This window comes from Vicia villosa, linkage group LG6, assembly GCF_029867415.1.
Source record: "Vicia villosa cultivar HV-30 ecotype Madison, WI linkage group LG6, Vvil1.0, whole genome shotgun sequence".
Classification (NCBI taxonomy): Eukaryota; Viridiplantae; Streptophyta; class Magnoliopsida; order Fabales; family Fabaceae; genus Vicia; species Vicia villosa.
The window spans coordinates 69367275-69388697 of NC_081185.1; the positions used below are offsets into that span (position 1 = coordinate 69367275).

At 38.3% G+C, this 21423-nt stretch overlaps 1 protein-coding gene across 1 annotated transcript in view; it reads right to left on the bottom strand.

The window, feature by feature from the left end:
• The window catches only part of LOC131611625 (uncharacterized), a 42084-nt gene extending 27936 nt beyond the window's left edge, over window positions 1-14148 (bottom strand). The window contains exons 1-2 of the mRNA XM_058883560.1: window positions 14042-14148; window positions 13758-13837 (exon numbers count right to left, since the gene is read on the bottom strand). Coding sequence (XP_058739543.1) covers window positions 13758-13822 — 65 coding nt within the window. The 5' untranslated portion in view covers window positions 13823-13837; window positions 14042-14148. The remainder of the gene's footprint in view (window positions 1-13757; window positions 13838-14041) is intronic.
• Window positions 14149-21423: the final 7275 nt, after the last annotated feature.

The following is a 21423-nucleotide window of genomic DNA, read 5'->3' on the forward strand; positions in this document are numbered from 1 at the left end:
GTCTAACTAAAGAAGGTGGATCTTCAAGCGGAACCAAAAAGTTCGGAAGTGGTTTCCCAAAGAAGAAGGAACAAAGTGTTGACATGGTATCCCAAGGGAGGCCAAGAGGAAACGTCAATCGTCAACGACAGGTAGCTGCTATCGCACCAGCCATTAATACAGCACCGAATCCGGGATTTACCCCGCAGTTTCAACAACAACAGGCTCAACAGTTTAACAATAATCAGAATCGTGTACAAAGAGCTCCACAGTTTGATCCGATTCTAATGACCTACACAGAGTTGTACCCTGCTTTGATTGAAAGAGGTCTTGTTCAAACTAAAGCACCACCACCCGTACCTGAGAAACTTCCATGGTGGTACAAAGCTGAGGTCTCATGCCCTTATCATCAAGGAGCACCTGGCCATGATCTTGAGCATTGCATAGCTTTGAAATATGAAGTTCAGAGGTTGGTTAGATCTAATCTCCTCTCTTTCAGAAATTTGAATCCAAATGTGCAAGCAAATCCGCTGCCCAATCATGGAGGGCATGTTGTAAACATGGTGTATGGATGTCCTGGTCCATACCGAGTCTATAATATCAACTTCTCAAGAGCAGATTTGGTACAAATGCACGCTACTCTCTGTCAAGGGCAGAATTTTCGCCAGCATCACTACGGTTACTGTAGCATATGTTGTGTAGATCCTCACGGATGTTCGATTGTGAGAAGAGATCTCCAAGTTCTGTTGGATAATGGTACTATTCAGATCTACAGAAATAGGAATGAAAATGAAGTTAACATGATAGGATGTTATCCGCATGAGCTTTTAGTCTCAGATATCAACTCGGAAATGCATAAAGTTAACGTCATCATTCCTCATTTCAACATGCCTGAGCGCATAGAAGTTACTTACAACAAGCCAAGGGTTCCTGTTGCTCCTTTGATCATTTGTCTACCTGGACCTGTTCCCTATGACTCTGACAAGGCAGTTCCATACAACTACAATGCAACAATGATAAAGGATGGACAAGAAGTTCCTTTACCTACTCTTTCATCTGTCGTGAACATCGCTGATGTGAGTCGAGTAACAAGAAGTGGACGTGTGTACACTCCACTACCTCCAAAGCAGCCCGTTGCTCAAGCAACCGGGCAAAATCCTGTTAATACACCAGTGGGGAATCCTGTGGAAATTCCTATCAGTAATACAAGCACTGATGTTGGTCAATCCAGTGGAACCAATGTCAATCCTGACTTTGATGAAATTTTGAAGCTTATCAAAAGAAGTGAATACAAGATTGTGGATCAGCTTATGCAGACTCCTTCAAAGATCTCAATACTTTCATTGCTTTTAAATTCAGAAGCCCACAGGGAAGCCCTGATGAGAGTTTTGGATCAAGCTTTTGTAGATCATGATGTGACTGTTGACCATTTTGATGGGATAATAGCTAACATAACAGCTTGCAACAATTTAAGCTTATGTGATGAAGAACTCCCCGAGGAGGGTAAAAATCACAATCTTGCTTTGCACATTTCTATGAACTGTCAGTCAGACTCTTTGTCCAATGTGTTGGTAGACACCGGATCTTCCTTGAATGTGATGCCCAAGACGACTCTTGCTCGCTTGTCTTACCAAGGAATGCCTATGAAGTTCAGTGGTGTAGTAGTCAAAGCATTTGATGGATCGCGAAAATCTGTTATCGGCGAAGTCAACCTTCCCATGACAATTGGTCCACATACATTTCAAATCACCTTCCAGGTCATGGACATTCAAGCTGCTTATAGCTGTCTGTTAGGACGACCATGGATCCATAAAGCAGGGGCAGTAACTTCTACGCTCCATCAAAAGTTAAAATTTGTAACAAATGGAAAATTGGTAACGATAAGTGGAGAACAAGCCTTGATGGTGAGTCATTTATCCAATTTCTCTTTCATAAGTGCCGATAATGAGGAAGGAACGCAGTTCCAAGGTCTCTCTTTAGAAGACGAATCTTCCAAAAAGAAAGCATCAATCTCTTCTTACAAAGAGGCAGTGAAAATAGTGAAAGATGGAACTACCACTGGCTGGGGGCAAGTTGTGATCCCGACCAAGAATGAAACTAGAGCAGGACTCGGATGTTCACCAACATTCTCAAACTGCACCAATAAGGATGAAACCCTTCGTCCGATCAAAGAAACATTCATTAGTGGAGGGTTCCTCAATCCAATTCCTCAAGAGGTTAATGTCCTTATCGAAGAATGCATCGAAGAAGGTCTCTCCGATACTGAAGAAGAATGGAAATGTTATCTCAATGACTCAGGATACATATCTCAGGAAGAACCATATCCTCCTTCGGAGAAAACAAGTGCTAAAGAAACTGAGCCTGTTCCTGCAGAAATCTGGGACACCTTGGGGCAACCAAGTGGAAAATTTGATTATATGGTGAAATATACTGCACCTGAAAGTTCAAAGATTGCGATTGAAGATATCCAACCAACTGGATGGGGAGATTCCTTTGAATATAGTAGTCAACCAGAAGAGGCTTACCAATGCTCTCAATTTTCTCAGCAGCCTGAAATTACTGACTTCAATGCATCTGCCAAGATTTATAATCCTGAAGATGGTTATTATCACATAAATGCCATTTTTGAAGATGAAGGGGAAGATGGTCCCGCAGTTGACTCAGAAAGTGTCGCTAACAATGAGTCTCTTCATCCTGAAGACTGGGAAATACATCCTGAAAATTCTGAAGATTGTGACTCATCTTATGCTCTTCAAGAAGTAGAAGAAGACCGTTTCAACTCTACAAAGAACAAGAGTGACAAACCAGGACCTTCAAATCCTGCTCGACCAGCGGTCAATGTCAATACTGAAGATTATTCTGAGGGGAATTTTCCTGAATACATAATACACAGAGGAGTTCGTTGCTACTGGAAGGCTGTCGACGTTCCGAATGTTGTTCACCGCTCAAAGTAATCACCTCGTTGTTATTTTGACCTCCTGCCTTGCCCAAAGCAGAGAGATGTTTTATAGGGCTTTGCTTTTAAATTTCTGTTCCGCCCAAATAACTTTGTGCATAGGGCTTTGTTTTAAAAGTTTCCCTCTTTGTCCTGCCCAAGACAAATGAGTTTGTGTTTAGGGCTTTGTTTCAAAAATGAATCATAAATAAAGCGTCATTTTGAATTCCCTACATTATATGTTTTATTTTTTGCTTTTTTCTGGAAGTGGTAATCCTAAAAAACCAAAATAAAAAAAAAAAAAATTTTCAAAAAAATCTGCATATACTTTTGCATTCATAAATTTTCTGAAATAAATATAAATCATATGTGCAGATTAACTATTAATAAACCCATTGAATGCAATAACCCTATGCCCCCTCCCAACTTTGAGTTTCCTGTGTTCGAAGCCGAAGAAGAGGAAGAAGAAGAGATCCCGGACGAGATCTCTCGATTACTTAAGCACGAGGAAAGAGCCATTCTGCCTCACAAAGAGCCTTTAGAAAAGATCAACTTGGGTTCTGAAGAAGACAAAAAAGAAGTGACCATTGGATCGCTGCTTGATACTGATATCAAGAGTAAGTTGACAGACCTTCTCAAAGAATATGTTGACGTGTTTGCCTGGTCCTACCAAGACATGCCTGGGTTGGATACCAATATTGTTCAGCATTACTTGCCATTGAAGCCAGAATGTCCGCCGGTTAAGCAGAAATTGCGAAGGACTCACCCTGATATGGCTAACAAGATCAAAGTGGAAGTTCAAAAACAGCTCGACGCAGGTTTTCTTGTCACCTCAGAATATCCTCAATGGTTGGCCAACATAGTGCCAGTTCCGAAGAAAGATGGAAAAGTCAGAATGTGTGTTGACTACCGTGACTTGAACAAGGCCAGTCCAAAAGATGACTTTCCATTACCACATATTGACATGTTGGTTGATAACACCGCTAAGTTCAACGTCTTTTCTTTCATGGACGGGTTCTCTGGTTATAATCAAATCAAGATGGCTCCCGAAGACATGGAGAAGACATCTTTCATCACCCCATGGGGTACCTTTTGCTACAAAGTGATGCCGTTTGGATTAAAGAATGCAGGCGCAACTTACCAAAGGGCAATGACTACTCTCTTTCATGACATGATGCATAAAGAAATTGAAGTTTATGTGGACGACATGATAGCCAAGTCCAGCACAGAAGAAGAACATATTGAATACCTTTTGAAGTTGTTTCAACGACTAAGGAAATATCAGCTTCGCTTGAATCCTAACAAATGTACTTTTGGGGTTAGATCTGGAAAACTCTTGGGTTTCATTGTCAGCCAAAGAGGTATTGAAGTAGATCCCGACAAAGTCAGAGCTATTCAAGAGATGCCTGCACCAAAAACTGAAATGCAAGTAAGAGGATTTCTTGGACGATTAAACTATATCTCCAGATTTATCTCTCAAATGACTGCTACTTGTGGGCCAATTTTCAAGCTTCTCCGCAAAGATCAAGGGGTTGTATGGACTGAAGATTGCCAGAAAGCGTTCGACAGTATCAAGGAATACCTGTTAGAACCACCAATATTGATTCCTCCGGTTGAAGGAAGACCATTAATCATGTACCTTACCGTGTTAGAAGAATCCATGGGTTGTATGCTTGGACAACAAGATGAAACCGGTAAGAAGGAGCATGCCATCTATTACTTGAGTAAGAAATTCACAGACTGTGAGTCTCGTTACTCCATGCTCGAAAAAACATGTTGTGCTTTGGCATGGGCTTCAAAACGTCTCCGCCACTACATGATCAACAATACTACTTGGTTAATCTCCAAAATGGATCCGATCAAGTATGTCTTTGAAAAGCCTGCATTAACAGGAAGGATTGCCCGATGGCAAATGCTGTTATCTGAGTATGACATTGAGTACCGTGCCCAAAAAGCGGTCAAAGGAAGCATTCTCGCCGATCACTTGGCGCATCAACCAATTAATGAATATCAATCTCTCAAGTTTGACTTTCCTGACGAAGATGTCATGTACTTAAAGATGAAAGATTGTGACGAACCGTTACCTGAAGAAGGTCCTGATCCTGGATCAAGATGGGGCCTAATTTTTGATGGAGCAGTAAACGCTTTTGGCAATGGAATTGGGGCAATCATCATCACTCCCAAGGGTACTCATATCCCGTTCTCCGCCAGATTACTATTTGATTGCACCAACAACATCGCAGAATATGAAGCTTGTATCATGGGTCTCGAAGAAGCCATTGACTTAAGGATCAAGATCCTAGACATATATGGAGATTCAGCCCTTGTGATCAACCAAATCAAAGACAAGTGGGAAACTTACCACCCTGGCTTGATTCCTTACAGAGATTATGCAAGACGTCTGTTGACTTTCTTCAACAAAGTTGAATTGCATCATATACCTCGAGATCAGAATCGAATGGCAGACGCCTTGGCTACTCTATCTTCCATGTTCAAAGTCAATCATTGGAATGATATGCCTACAGTCAGAATTAGGCGCCTTGAAAGGCCCGCCTATGTGTTTGCAGCTGAAGCCGTCATCGATGATAAACCGTGGTTTCACGACATCAAACGCTTCCTTCAAACTCAAGAGTACCCACTTGGGGCATCAAACAAAGATAAGAAAACTCTAAGGAGGCTTTCTGGCAGTTTCTTCCTGAACGGAGATATGCTATACAAAAGAAACTTCGATATGGTTTTGCTCAGATGCGTGGACAGACACGAAGCAGACATGTTAATGCATGAAGTGCATGAAGGGTCCTTTGGAACTCATTCAAATGGGCATGCAATGTCCAAAAAAATGTTAAGAGCTGGATACTACTGGTTGACAATGGAATCTGACTGTTATAAACACGTGAAGAGATGTCACAAGTGCCAGATCTACGCAGATAAGATCCATGTGCCACCGACTCTACTCAACGTTCTCTCATCTCCATGGCCTTTCTCCATGTGGGGTATCGACATGATTGGAATGATCGAGCCGAAAGCTTCAAACGGTCATCGTTTCATCTTGGTAGCAATTGATTACTTCACCAAATGGGTCGAAGCAGCATCTTACGCCAATGTTACAAGACAAGTGGTTGTGAGGTTTATCAAGAATAACATCATTTGCTGATATGGTGTTCCCAGCAAGATCATTACTGACAATGGTTCGAACTTGAATAACAAAATGATGAAAGAACTGTGTGAGGAATTCAAGATTGAGCATCATAACTCTTTTCCTTACAGACCAAAAATGAACGGCGCCGTGGAAGCCGCCAACAAGAACATTAAGAAGATCGTCCAGAAAATGGTCGTCACTTACAAAGACTGGCATGAAATGCTGCCATTTGCTTTACATGGGTACCATACTTCAGTGCGTACTTCAACAGGGGCAACTCCCTTTTCTCTAGTATACGGCATGGAAGTTGTGCTCCCCGTAGAAGTTGAAATACCATCAATGAGAGTCCTCATGGAGACTAAGTTATCAGAGGCTGAATGGTGCCAAAGCAGATATGATCAGTTGAACTTAATCGAAGAGAAACGTATGACTGCTCTATGCCATGGACAGTTATACCAAGCAAGGATGAAACAAGCCTTTAACAAAAAAGTTCGACCTCGTGAATTTTGAGAAGGCGACCTCGTGCTTAAAAAGATCTTGTCTTTTCAACCAGATTCTAGGGGCAAATGGTCTCCTAATTACGAAGGCCCGTATGTTGTCAAAAGAACATTTTCTGGCGGCGCCTTGACTCTTGCAACCATGGATGATGATGAACTCCCATATCCTGTGAATGCTGATGCAGTCAAGAAATACTTTGTCTAAAAAATACAAAAGAACAGCTCGGTAAGTTGAAAACCCGCAAAGGGCGACTTAGGCAAAAATGAGCGTCTCGGTGGACTGAAAACCTGAAAGGGCGGTCCAGGCAAAAATTAGAGACAATAAACAGAAAAAATGCATCCTGGTAGATTGAAAACCTGAAAGGGCAATCTAGGCAAAAATTAGGGATTTACGACAAAGTAACTGCATCAGTCCGTACTTCGTCACCTGAAGAGTATTTTCATCAAAGGATCTTCAATCAAATCATTGCGAATCTGAAGCGACAAGCACAGTTGGAACTCAAAGTTGTTAGGGAGAATAATGGTTATTGCTTTCAATTTAGCCTTTTCCGCATAATTACCATTTCCAACTTTTGTAAATATTCCATGGAATCACGCCTTTAGCTGATTACCATCCTATTAAATAAATTTGAGCCTTGTGCCCATTTGTTTGCAATCTTTAATTCCTTTCAGCTTGCAAAATAACGCTTTAATTGTGTTATTCACTTTTGAAAAAAAAGAAAAAAGAAGTTTTAAATGAATTTACTTTTCTTTTTCAAAATAAAAGCGAAACTTTCCTTTGAGTTGTGAACAACAGAAGGAACATCAACAGCTATCTCCATAGGATGAATCAAAGATTATGATAGGAAAAGCTCTTCTATCCCCAGTGAAGAAGCTCTTCTATCCCTAGTGAAGAAGGTCTTTTATCCCCAGTGACGAAGATTTTCCATCTCCAGTGAAGAAGTTCTTCCATCTCAGTAAGAAAAGATGCTCATCTTCCCCAAAGAAGTCGAAAGCATGCAGCACCATTCATCACCCGTGTTATCTACACCGTGTTGAAGAACATTTGCCAAGTATCTGGTTGTATTGCGACATTGGTCCTTCTCCAGTACATACTTCTTTGTCTGTCAGTATCGTCAACATGCATGCAACATTCATGACATTCATCATTCATACATATTTGCATCATTTATGCATTCTTGCATTTTTCAATGTATGCTTTAAAATCACTTGTTTAGCATATATCTATCCTCAAAAAAAAAAAAAAAAGAAACAGATATGGGCGTGTCATCTCTCTAGTAGGTTGTCACCCATAAGCAGAAATAACTTCTTCTTTCTCCAGTTCCCCACTGAGATCATTCCTCGTGGAAGAAGGTTGCTTTAGTTTCTCCTCTTAAAACAAAGGAGAAAATCCCCAGTTGAGTTCATTCCTCATGGGTACAAAGTCTTGTTTGACTGTTTCTTTCCAATTCATTCATGGATAGAACCTTGTCTTTACCAGAGATTCAAATTCCGATTCCTCAAAATAGAGTCGTGAAAAAACAGACAATAAGCAATAGCCTCATCATCTGAGCAGTTTATGTCTCTTTCAAAAGATTTTTCCTCTCTAGGAAATCAATCATGAAGACCATTTGACAATCAGGGCCTTATTACTGTTCACAAGGCTGAATAACCAGTAATTTCCCTAGCAAAGTCTCCAGAATCATTTTATCACTCGGCTGATAATTGATCATGTCTTCAAAACCACTATCACGAGGCTGGTAGTCGGTAATCTTTTTGTTCTGGTTATATTATTAAACATGTCTATCACCATGCTGATAGTCGGTAATATTAACCGAACCTTTGAAACTCTTTTTACCATGTCAAGTCTATCACCATGCTGATAGTCGGTAATGCAGTTTCATACCTTTCACCTTCGCATTATTAACAAGTCTATCCCTGTGCTGATAGTCGGTAATGTCGATAGATAAGCTTTTTTTACAAAGCTATCATTCCCCGGTGAAGCATACACTTGCTTTCCCGAAAAGAAAAAAATGGATTCTCTTCCTAAAACGGATTGAGACATCCTTCTCGATCTCTTGTTCCCAGTGGAGTCAATTTTTGATATCCCTCGGTGAAGATATCCTTGCATCATTCGCAATTTTGGTATCTTAGGTCCAAAATTCGCGTCTTCTGATATTTAAGTCTCTTCCACCCTATCAAAACGAAGATTTTCAATATTCATATCTCAGGTTGAAGAAACTTAAATAGGGGCATCTGTCATACCCCAATTTTTGACCTAAGATACCACCTCATATCATAGCATATGCATCATTTGCATCTCTAACAAATTGCATAGCTTGTGTTTGCTACTTGTGACTCAGCATGATTAATCAAGAAATCACTCATCAGTACAAGTAACAATCAATTAGGGTTTTGTTCTCCCTTCATCTCAAATGAATCATCTTCATCAACAATCAACATTTGGTCCTCAGAGATTCATTTCAACAAGCTCAAAGGCTCTGAACCAACCAGATCAGGGTTTTGACTGAAGATAGTATACTCCTGACTTTTGCTCAGGATTTGACCTAATGACTTGGGACATGACCTCAAGACCCCAAGTACATCATTTTAGCCTAATCTATTTGCTCAAGACATCTCCTACACAAGGATTGATCAACAGTGAAATTTCAAATCATCAGATTAGGGTTTTGAACTATCAGGGACTGAAATCAGGGATCATATTTGGGAAACCCTAAAAATCCCCAGGAAGTCAATCAAAGATTTCAATCATCTTCAAATAATCCATATGACAACATCCAATGGAAATTACATCCCAATTCAAGATCCACAGTCATCAATTTCATCAGGTCGACAATTAGGGTTTTTGACCTAATTCACTGAACAACTGACTTTTTAATCAGGACATGGTGCCACAACTCAAACCATGGCTCAATATCCTCCAATACCTCAATATTATCCATTCATACCATTCATTTGGTAAGGATAGCCTGGTTCATTTGAAATCTCCAGAAACGCGATCCGTTTGAAAAAGTCAACTGTACAAGATCACCATTGACTTTTTGGAATTTTGGTCAACCATGACTTTTGAAGTTTCAAATCACCAATATATGATATATGAAGTCATTTGATCAAGGAAAATCAAGAAAATCAATCAAGAATCAAAAAGTCAAAAGTTTGACTTTCCATACTTAGAAAAATTCTAAGTGTTTTTCAATGGTTTTTTCCAAACTTTGGAAGGGAATTTCTCAAAATTTCACCTACAAACTGAAAAAAACTTCCAACATGAAAGTTGTAGATTTTGATCCAATGAACAACTTTGTCACATATAATTTTTTTCCAAAAGATCAATCATTTAAGAGATATGGAGCTTCAAAGTTGGTATCTTTTGAAAATTTCACTTAAAATCTCATTTTCTTCAAAGTTCATGGATCTTTTTCACCCATTTCCTTAAAGGTCTTGAAGAAACTTTCAACTAGGGTTTTGAAGTACATAACATGAGCTTTCCAAAATGTCCAAGAGCATGAAAAAATATGGAGTGTAGCCATGGTTTTGAATTTTGTCATTAGAGGTCATTATGCATGAAATTACAAGCCATTTTCACTAAGTTCAATACTATATGGCCTATAATTCAAGTGATGACACACCAATGCAATAATTGGAAGATATTTTTCTGGTTTGAGATCAGAATGGAAGAGGATAAGAAGCTTGGAAGAATGACCATGGTTAAGTTACTTTAACCATTTTGCATTAAATGTAAAAGATTCCTTTTTATCTCTTAAGCCAAATCATCACTTCTTGATCAACTTGCAAAGGTCTGAGTTCAGAACTCTTGGCCTATAAATAGAGGTCCAAACTTCATTCAAATTCACACCAAAACCTCACAAAAGATAGGTTTTCTCTTTCTTTCTTGAATTACAAGTTTCTTAAGTTTCTAAGAGGTAGAAAACTCAACCTCCAAACCCTTGAAGTTATGGCCAAATTGATGATTCTAACATCTCATAAACATCATTTGGGATGTGTTTGAATCATTCACACACCCCAAAAACACCTAAAACTCAGAATCACTCTTCAACCTCCATGTTTGCATATAATGAACCTTATCATGCCAATTTCCATTCCAGATCATTTCTGTCCAAACTATCACTTCTAACACCTTCCATATACTTCATATGAATGATCCAAACACTCACATATGACCTGTAACCTCTCCATCATCAAATTCGATTCACTCTTGAAGCTTCTGCAGATCGGGTACCATGGTCATGCTCAGATGAATCCAGGTGGTTCCAAGCATCCAGACATGTTCCATAATCATCATTGAAGCTATCCAGATCATTACAAAGCAGCTGCAACACCTCTAACTCAGAATTCGATTCCCAGTTTGGCCGTTTTTAAAGGTAAGCCTCATGAACTTCAAACTTTATTCTCCATGCATCATAAATGAAATATGAAGATACCATCTTGTTTCTGCACCTATGAGGATCATTAACCCTCAATCAATTGCATCATAACTTGCACATACACGATTTCACATTGAATTTCAGTTTTAGGGTTCTTCGTGTTCATCACAAAATTGATCACCTTAGAGCAAAAATAAATGAATTGTGAGGTTACCATCATGTTCCTCGTGAAAAACCGAGTGAGATAGACCCTTTACTTGATCAAAACAACACAGTTTTGGAGATTTTCAAAATTCAGTTGAAGGTGTGTTCTTGGCGCCATTTTTGATTCAGAAATTTCAAATGTTGAGTTTAAAATATAATCAGTTGGATACGTGTGTATTACAAGCTGCGCACGCAGCTCAGTTGGCAAGAGTTTTGGTTGGTGAGAGAGAGGGCGTGAGTTCAAGTTCTTGTGGAGACAAAACCAAATTTTTTACAACTATTTTTCTTCATTTTCTTAACAACTTCACTCAATTAATTAACCATTCAAATCAATTCATTTTTGCTTCATTTTTTGCACACCTCTTATTTAATATATATATTTTATGAATATCAAGAAAAATCACAAAAATATATTTATTTAATACATTTTTAATTAAGTTTAAAATGACATGTTTTAAGTGTTTTTTTAATACTTAAAAATATTGTTTTTCATTGATTTTCAAACTTAATCACTTGTAAATATTTTTGTGATCAAACCCTAATTTTTTATGTCTTAATTAAGCTTTAAAAATTTTTTTTTAACTTAATAAAGATGACTTTTGTCAAAATTCAAACCGTTTTAAAACAAGCGATCATGATTCTTTTCAAAACGATAAACCATTTCTTTTTGATTTTTCTTTTCAAAAGAAACTATTGATTAAATCTTTTTAATTGATCAATTGATTTTCAAAACGATGTGGGCCTCTCGAATATTAGAGAGTATAAGTCCCTTTCCTTTTTCTTTGTACAGTTTTTCTTTAAACAAGAAACTTTTTCCAAAACTTCCAAACAGCTTTTTAAACAACAAATCTCATATTTTTTTCAAAACCATCCACCATGTTTTATGAAAATAAAACATGGGCCTCTCGAATATTAGAGAGTATAAGTCCCTTTCTTTTTCTTTGTACAGTTTTTCTTTAAACATAAAACTTCTTTCAAAACAAAACTTTCAAACAGTTTTTCAAACGACGAAACCTTGCGTCTGTTAATAAAACAATCAACCATGTTTTGTAAATAAAACATGGGCCTCCACGTAGGTATAAGTCCCAAGCCCCTTGTAAATACCTGTTTACATAGCTTTGAATAAACTCAAGTGGGTCTCTCCCCGAGTATAAGTCCCGAGCCCCAGTGTTTACAAACGGATCATGCTTACAGGTATATTTCCTTCATAAACTCCATTGTATACACACACCTTGTCATATATATGTGCTTGTTCATACTCGTTCATATTTGTTCATGTACTTGTTCATATTTGCTCGTACTTGTTCATATTTGTGATTGTGTTATATATATGCTTGTTCAACTTAGTACAACACTAGGTTCCCCATAGCATCCTATTGGGCTTCGTGCAAAGAATCTCCCTAGTTTAGGTTAGGACATAGAGTATGGTTTCCCGGTGAAATCGCTCTAAGAGCTCAAACCAACTATACCACGCCTCCTCTTGGGCTTCGTACAAACGACTTGTCCCTCCCATAGCCTCCTCTTGGGCTTACAATGCAAGGACCCTCGGTAGTCCCTCTCATAGCCTCCTCTTGGGCTTACAATGCAAGGACCCTCGGATAGCCTCCTCTTGGGCTTCGTACAAGGACCCACGGGCTTCTTATAAGCATCCCCAATATCCAAATCAAAATACCCTAGGAGATTAGACATTTATCATCTCTATGATAGGAGTATCTTTTCTATATCATCACAAACAATCAATCAATCAATCAATCACCTTAACTTTTTTTGCCACAAGGCTGGCTAATCAATCAAACCTTTTTGCCACCATACTGGCTGATTAATCAAAGTTTTTGTCACAAGGCTGACATCATTGAAACTTTTGCCACAAGGCTGGCTGATTAATCAAAACTTTTTGTCACAAGGCTGACTTCATTGAAAGTTTTTGCCACAAGGCTGGCTAAAAAAACATCTTTATCATTCTAAGCACCATAAGTGGCATGGCCCAGGGCTTATAATGAAAAGATTTTCAAACAAAAAAAAAACAAACAGATGTATGTGATGATATAGATTAGATACATCGAACATTGAGATGACATTTGTCTCTTATCCTTTGCTTCCACTAGCATAAGTGGGAACTACGATTGCTCTGACTTTCTCAACATCCCTTTGAGAATACGTAGGCACAAGGTCGTATCCTTGGCGAGCAAAAACTTCTCACTCAAACCACTCAAACCTTAGCACCCTTAGACCCGAGCTACAGATGCTCTGATTCCCTCTAAGGGATATGTATGCAGAGGATCGCGATGATCTTTGCGAGCATAATCAAACAAACACCTTAGGTCCCACCTATTTCACAAGAACCTCTCAAAAACATGGAATGAAAAACATAGAAAAGAAACCTATAGAGTACTATAGATACGTTGGGTGCTAATACCTTCCCTTCGTATAACCAACCCTCTTACCCAAAGATCTCTCCCCCCACTTTTTAAGGTTATTGCAGCTTTTTTCCTTTTCCTACTTTGGAAACAATAAAAAGTTAGGTCGGAACAAAAGAAAAATCATTTTTTGAGCACTCGAGCCCAAAGAAGGCATCAGGTGTCTCATCCACAAAAAAAGATTACGATTTTTCGCCCGCGACAATTAGCATCTTCCAAACTTGATTTCCCTGGACCAGATCCTTAATGAGTAGCGGAGCGCGAGACATTCTTGTTCGCCGACCCTGCGAGAGAAGTGCAAACAAATGATTTGCGAGAGACAAGCAAACAAACGCAAGAAACCAAGTAGTAAAACAGAATAATAGCATACTAAGAATGGAACCAAGAACCCAGTAGCAAAACAGATGATTTGCGGTTGAATAGCACAATACAATGGAGATAGAGAAGGATTCCAAGAACCAACTAAAGTAATATGTTGAAGAAGATACCTGAATGGAAGCAGAGGTTGGACAATCTTCAATGGATAATAACCAAGGTTAAGTTGGAGAGAGAATTTGCAGAGTATTGTGAATGTCTGATTGCAGTGAAAATGACTTATGGAAGGAGGGGAAAGTTTGATTTTCTATTTGGACCAATAGGAACATAGCAAATGGCATGTAGTTGGAAAATGCTACATTTTGTATTTAGGTTGTTACTCTTTTATCCTTGCAGTAAGACAAAACACTTGTTTTAGTACAACAATTTAATGTAGTTCTCAAGGGCTTTATTGGTACTGCTTGTGTAAAATAGGAGTAGTAGGCATTGATTTAGAAATTTACGGTTATATCCTTTATGCAGTGTAATTTTTTTGGATGAGAAGGGTATAATTGGTTGTTTGGTCAATCTAATAGTAATGGTAAGATAGTAGATGACGAATTATGCTGATTTCAATGATAAAATAACTTTATTAATAATAGATAGTGGAGTACTTAAATAAATTAAAATACAATAAATAAGGGTAAGTTAGTGGAAAGAAATAATAAATATCACATTGATATTTTAAGTGGACAAATAATTTGAGACAAATAAAAATAAGAAAGAGAACCTATTGTGAGACAGAGAAAGTAAAAGTAGAAATTAGAGATATGAAGAACTCTAGGAAATAGTCAACCACCAAGTACATCAACTCAATGACCTTTATATCCCTAGACAAAAGATGTATGTTTCTATCGAAAACTATTGATTTGACTATACTAATTCAAAAATGATACTGTGAGAAACTTCAATCGATGAGTCTGAATATAATATAATTATTGATAGTATTAAGAATCTTCTAATTTCTCGACACAATTTTGAGGTCAAGTTTGTTAAGAGTCAAGCTAATTGTGTTACTCATAGCTTAGCTCGAGCGGCCAATTCCTGGTCTCGACGCATGGTTCTTTATTTGAGTCCTCCTTGTATTGAACATTGTTTATTTAATAATATGAGTTGAATTTGCTTTCGTCAAAAAAAAGTTGATGAGAGGATTAGTTAGGGAGAGAAATAAAATTGTAGAGAAATAGTAGTGTTGTTATTTTATTCATTCGTTCATCAATATTATATCGAATTAAACGTGATTTTAGAGATAGCTGTGAGGGCAAGGTGTAGTTTTCATGACGTCAAAACATTGTGAATCAACTACAACCCAAATGGAATCTGAGAAACCGAGCTAATGCAACAAAGGCAAGTATCTTTGCCCACAAGACACTAATAGGTCGACTCATGGATACAATAGGTCGACCCAATGCAAGCTGATTCTAGAAAGATTCCAAGTAAGGAGTGAATGCATCGACCCATTACATGCATAGGTCGACACATGGAACTTTGAGTTTATCTCGGGTATGCGCATGTTGACCCTTCAGGTCGACGCATCCAGCTTTTGAACCTCAGATGAAAAAGGAAAATGCGTCGACGCATGGATGGAGCAGGTCGACGCACAGGATTTTGGGGAACTCATGGGAATGCGCACGCCGACCCTTTAGGTCGATGCAAGTGTCACACATTCCTCTTTCTCAGGTGCAACAAACTCAATAGGTCGACCTATGCAGAGAGCAGGTCGACCTGTCGCTAATTAATCTGGTTTTTCTACTGTGTTCAAATTGGTTTATGCATCAAATGTGGTATAAATACTCAAGTGATCATTCAATAGTAAAATAACAAGAAACGTGAAATATAGACTCAGCTTCTTCTCATCTTCAACCTTTCGCTTATTGATCGAGAATCACACATAATCATCTTTCTCGATCGAAGTAAGGAACGTGTGTTGATAAGGTTCGACGGTAGAGTTTGTCTTGTTCGAGATTCGACGGTAGACATTCATCTTGTTCGAGTGAAGATTGTTGAGGGTGTTTCTTGTATAAAACCTTAGGGTTTTTCCTTCCTCATCAAAGATTTTGTTCGACGGTTTTTGACGATCGATTCGCTTTGGTAATCAATTCAGCCGTGCATAAGGGTTTGAGAGATTGAAGATCTACTCAACAAACTTGCTACAACCGGAGGATTGAGAAAGGAACGATCGGGGTCTTTATCGTGAAGATCTTAGACATTGACTTGAATCGACTTGAATCAAGGGGAGGATCGAATTGTATTTCAATTTTACTGCATGATTGTAGTTGGTGATTGGTACTTTCTATCCTTGTTAAACATTTTGCAATCAAATAAAACTTTCCTAATTTCATTTGAAATTAGGGGCAGACGTACTCCTGCGAGGACGATAGAGGAACTGCCTAAACAAATATCGTGTTCCTTATCGCTTTTACTTTATTACATTTTCACTTGTTTTCGTTTATTTCCATTATTGAACAAAAACTAAGGTTAGGTAAAATATCGATCACCAAGTGTTCGATAAAATTACTCAATCAAATTTTTGTTCATATTTTAGTGAAAACGTTCATTGTGAGTAATATACCATATAGTGTGTAATTGAGACAATCGAGATATTTGTTAAAACATAATTCATCACTTGACATTCTCATCTGTTCGGTTTAGTGCACATATCCGGTCCCCGATAACATAATCATCTTAGACGATTAAGTGATTCAGGGAAGTCACGTTTCAAATAGCTAAAATTTTCTTAAGTCAAAAAAGGTGGTCTATTCACCCCCCTCTAGACCAGTCCTATCGTCTAACAAGTGGTATCACGAGCTCCGGTTCATTCTAGTGCTTGATATAACTTTTTAGAAAATGGAGAACGGTCAAAAAGGGGCGTATACTAAAGCGCCTGTTTTCACTGGAGAAAACTATAGTTATTGGAAAGATTGTATGTGCATTCATATCAACTCTGTTGATAGAAAAATTTGGGATGTCATCGTCAATGGTCCTATGGCTATCACCATAACCAACGATGCTGGCATCACAAGACCTAAACCTCAAGCACAATGGGATGAAAAAGATGAAAAGAATTACGAGTATGATTGGAAAGCTAGAAACATGATTATAGCTTCCTTAGGGGTCGATGAGTACTTTCGTGTGTCGCATTGCCAATCGGCTAAGGCAATGTGGGATGCATTACAAGTCGCCCATGAAGGAACTAATGATGTTAAGCTAGCTATAATCAATACTTTAACGCAAGAGTTTGATCTCTTTCATATGAAGCATGGTGAAACCATTGCAGATATGCAAAAGAGATTTTCTCACATTATAAATCGATTACACACATTGGGACATATTACTCCCAATGCCGTAGCTACTAACAAAATTTTGAGATGTCTTAGTAGGGAATGGCAACCGAAGGTCGCGGCAATCAAAGAAGCCAATGATCTCACTACATTGGAACTCACAGCTCTATTCGGAAAGCTTGAAGAACATGAGAAAGACCTCATGAACCTAAACAAGCACGAAAAGAAAGAAAAGAAAGAAAAGTCAAAGGACACGGAAAAGAAGTCTATCGCTTTAAAGGCTTCAAGTTCTAAGTCATACACCAAAGATACATGTGATAGTGAGTCTAGTGATGAAGATGAAAGTCCGGATGAAGATATGGGATTATTCGTAAGAAGGTACAACAAATATCTTCGAAAGAATGAAATTAAGCACTCGGACAACAATCTAGTTGATTATAGACGTCAATCAAAGTCTAACAAGCAAGATGAGTACAAGAAGACTAAACCTAGAGGATCTTGTTACAACTGTGGAAAACCCGGTCACTACAAACCTGATTGCCCTTCACTAAAGAAAGATAAGACCAAAAGTAAACCTCAAAAGAAGCAACCAAAAGGAAGAAGAGCCTACATCGCTTGGGAAAGTGATACTGACTCATCTAGCAAAGAAAGCTCAAGCGATGAAGAGGAAACCGTCAACCTATGTCTCATGGCACATCAAAAGAAGAAAAAGATTGTAAGTCATGATAAATATAATAATGTTGATGCTATGTCTTATTTTGAATTAAAGCATGCCTTTGATACCTTGCATCATGAAGCTAAGGAAGCATTTCAACGCTTAGCCTCAAATAAAAGAATTTTTAAATACCTTGAGAAGAAAGTTTCCGATTCCGAAAAGGAATTAGAAACTCTCAAGGAATCTATGATCAAAAGTATCAAAGACACAAGCGTTGTTGACAAAGGTCCTTGGTTTAAGTGGGGAGGATGTGAAACTTGGCACATTTGGCAAAAAGAAGTTAAAATTATCAAAGCCAAATTAGACAAGGCCTCACAACCAAAAATCACATATGCTATTGATCGATCACATTTCAAAAACAATATGATAAATCCGTATCAACGATACACTTATGTGATAAAAGATCAATCTAGTAAATGTGATGACTACTCAAACTCAAGATGTCTATATTGTTGCAAAAGGGGACATACCATTAAAAAATGTCGCTTTAGGAGATTCTTGGTTCCCAAAGGCATTTTCAAATGGACTCCCAAGAGTAACCTTTGTTTCACTCACACACAAGGACCCAATGAAAATTAGGTACCTATTTCCCTTGTTTAAATTTGTAGGTGGAATGTCTTGAGCCATCCGAGAGAAGATGGTTTCTAGATAGCGGACGCTCAAGACATATGACGGGTGACTTATCTTTATTCTATGACTTTGTGGCTAAGAAGAAAGGATTTGTGACCTATGGTGATAACAACAAGGGAGCAATACTCGGTAAAGGTAGTGTAGGTAATCCCTCTTCTACTACTATCTCTGACGTCCTTCTAGTTGAGGGCCTTAAACACAATATTATTAGCATCGGTCAATTATGCGACAAAGGATACTCAGTATCATTTTCTAAAGAAAGTTGCATAATTCGAAATGATGACAAGAAAGATGATGTGTTCAAAGGCCTGAGGGTAAATAATGTATACATGCTTGATCTAAATGATGTATCCTCGATTGAAGCAAAATGTCTAGCAACTATGAGTGAAGACTCATGGCTTTGGCATAGACGTTTAGCTCACATCAACTTTGATTTGCTTAATAAAATCGTCTCAAAAGACTTAGTGACTGGCCTACCTAAAATAAAGTTTTCCAAAGATCACTTATGTGATGCGTGCCAAATGGGGAAGCAAACGAGGATCTCTTTTAAATCTAAAAACATTGTTTCAACTACAAGACCTCTTGAACTTCTCCATATGGACCTCTTTGGACCATCTAGAATAAAAAGTCTAGGCGAAAACTATTATGGGTATGTCATAGTTGATGACTTTTCTAGATATTGTTGGACGATTTTCTTAGCAAATAAAAGTGACACCTTCTCCGCATTTGAGAAATTTGCCAAGTTAATTCAAAATAAATTAAACACTAACATAGTATCCATCCGAAGTGATCATGGAGGTGAGTTTGAAAACCATCTCATTGAAGAGTTTTGTGGAAATCATGGCATTAATCATAATTTCTCCGCACCACGAACTCCCCAACAAAATGGGGTTGTGGAACGTAAAAATCGTGTGTTGGAAGAACTTGGGAGAACTATGATTAATGAACATGGGCTTCCAAAATATTTTTGGGCCGATGCCATTAATACGGCTTGTTATGTTCTGAATAGGATCCTGATACGTCCTATTCTAAACAAAACACCGTATGAACTCTTAAAAGGGAGAAAACCGAACATTTCTCACCTTCATGTATTTGGATGTAAATGCTTTGTTCTAAACAATGGAAAAGAAAATCTTGGCAAGTTTGATGCAAAAGCGGATGAGGGTATCTTTCTAGGATACGCTCAATCTAGTAAAGCTTATAGAGTATACAACAAAAGGTTACATATTGTTGAAGAGTCCGTACATGTCTCTTTTGATGAATCTTGTCCGAAAGTTATCGGAAAAGGTAGTGTTCTTAATGGTGCAGGTGTCTCAACTGAAAGTTTACTTAATGATCTGGATGCCAAGATTGAGAAAGATAAAGAATCCCTCTTACCCGAGAATAATGAAGAGGAAGTGGATCAAACACCTAAAGAGAAAGTAGAAGATCAACCAAGCAAGAAGAGTGATCTTCCTCTTGCATGGAAATCTTCTAAGGACCATCTTATGGAGAACATTCTAGGAGACATATCAAAAGGGGTGACAACACGGTCAAGGATAAGTAACTTTTGTTTTTATTATTCTTTCGTCTCTCAAATTGAGCCTAAAAACTCAAAAGATGCATTAGTCGATGAGCATTGGTTTTTAGCTATGCAAGAAGAGCTAAACCAATTTAAGAGAAATGAGGTTTGGGACCTTGTCCCTCCTCCGCGAGACCATCGAGTAATTGGCACTAAATGGGTGTTTAGGAACAAACTAGACGAAAACGGTATCATCACTCACAACAAGGCCCGCCTTGTTGCTCAAGGGTATAGCCAAGAGGAAGGGATCGACTATGAGGAGACCTATGCTCCAGTCGCCCGACTTGAGGCAATTCGCTTGTTAATTGCATTTGCATGTTCACAAAACTTTAAGCTTTATCAAATGGATGTTAAGAGTGCTTTTCTAAATGGGTTTATTAATGAAGAGGTTTATGTATCTCAACCTCCCGGATTTGAAAACGTTGATTATCCTGATTATGTCGATAAACTTAAGCGTGCCTTGTATGGTTTAAAACAAGCTCCTAGAGCTTGGTACGAGCGGCTTAGCAATTTTCTAATTAATCAAGGTTTCTCAAGAGGGAAAGTTGATACTACCCTATTTATTAAGAGACATGATAAGCATTCAATATTAGTTCAAGTGTATGTGGATGATATTATCTTTGGTTCTACTAACATGACTCTTGTAAAGGAGTTTTCTAAGCTTATGCAGGGAGAATTTGAAATGAGCATGATGGGTGAACTAAACTACTTCCTTGGACTTCAAATAAAACAACTAAAAGAAGGAACATTTGTGAGTCAAACCAAGTATTGTCAAGAACTCATCAAACGGTTTGATATGGCAAAGTCCAAGGCCATTGACACTCCTATGCCTACCGCAGTAAATCTTGATCGGGATGAACATGGTAAGCCGGTTGATGTAAAAAGGTAGAGGTATGATCGGTTCCCTACTTTACCTTACCGCTTCCCGTCCCGATATTTTGTTTAGTGTATGCATGTGTGCAAGATATCAATCATGTCCCAAGGAGTCTCACTTAAAAGCCGTTAAGCGCATACTTAGGTATCTTGTAGGTACAACTAAGCATGGCTTATGGTTCTCCAAAGGTAGTGATTGCTCTTTGGTTGGATATTCCGATTCCGACTTTGTCGGGTGCAAATTGGATAGGAAAAGCACTAGTGGAACATGTCACTTCTTTTCAAATTCCTTAGTTAGTTGGCATAGCAAGAAACAAGTGTCCGTTGCTTTGTCAACCGCCGAGGCGGAATATGTGGCGGCTGGTAATTGTTGTGCTCAAATACTTTGGCTCAAGCAACAATTACTTGACTTCAATGTCAAGCTTGATCATATTCCTATCTTTTGTGGTAACACAA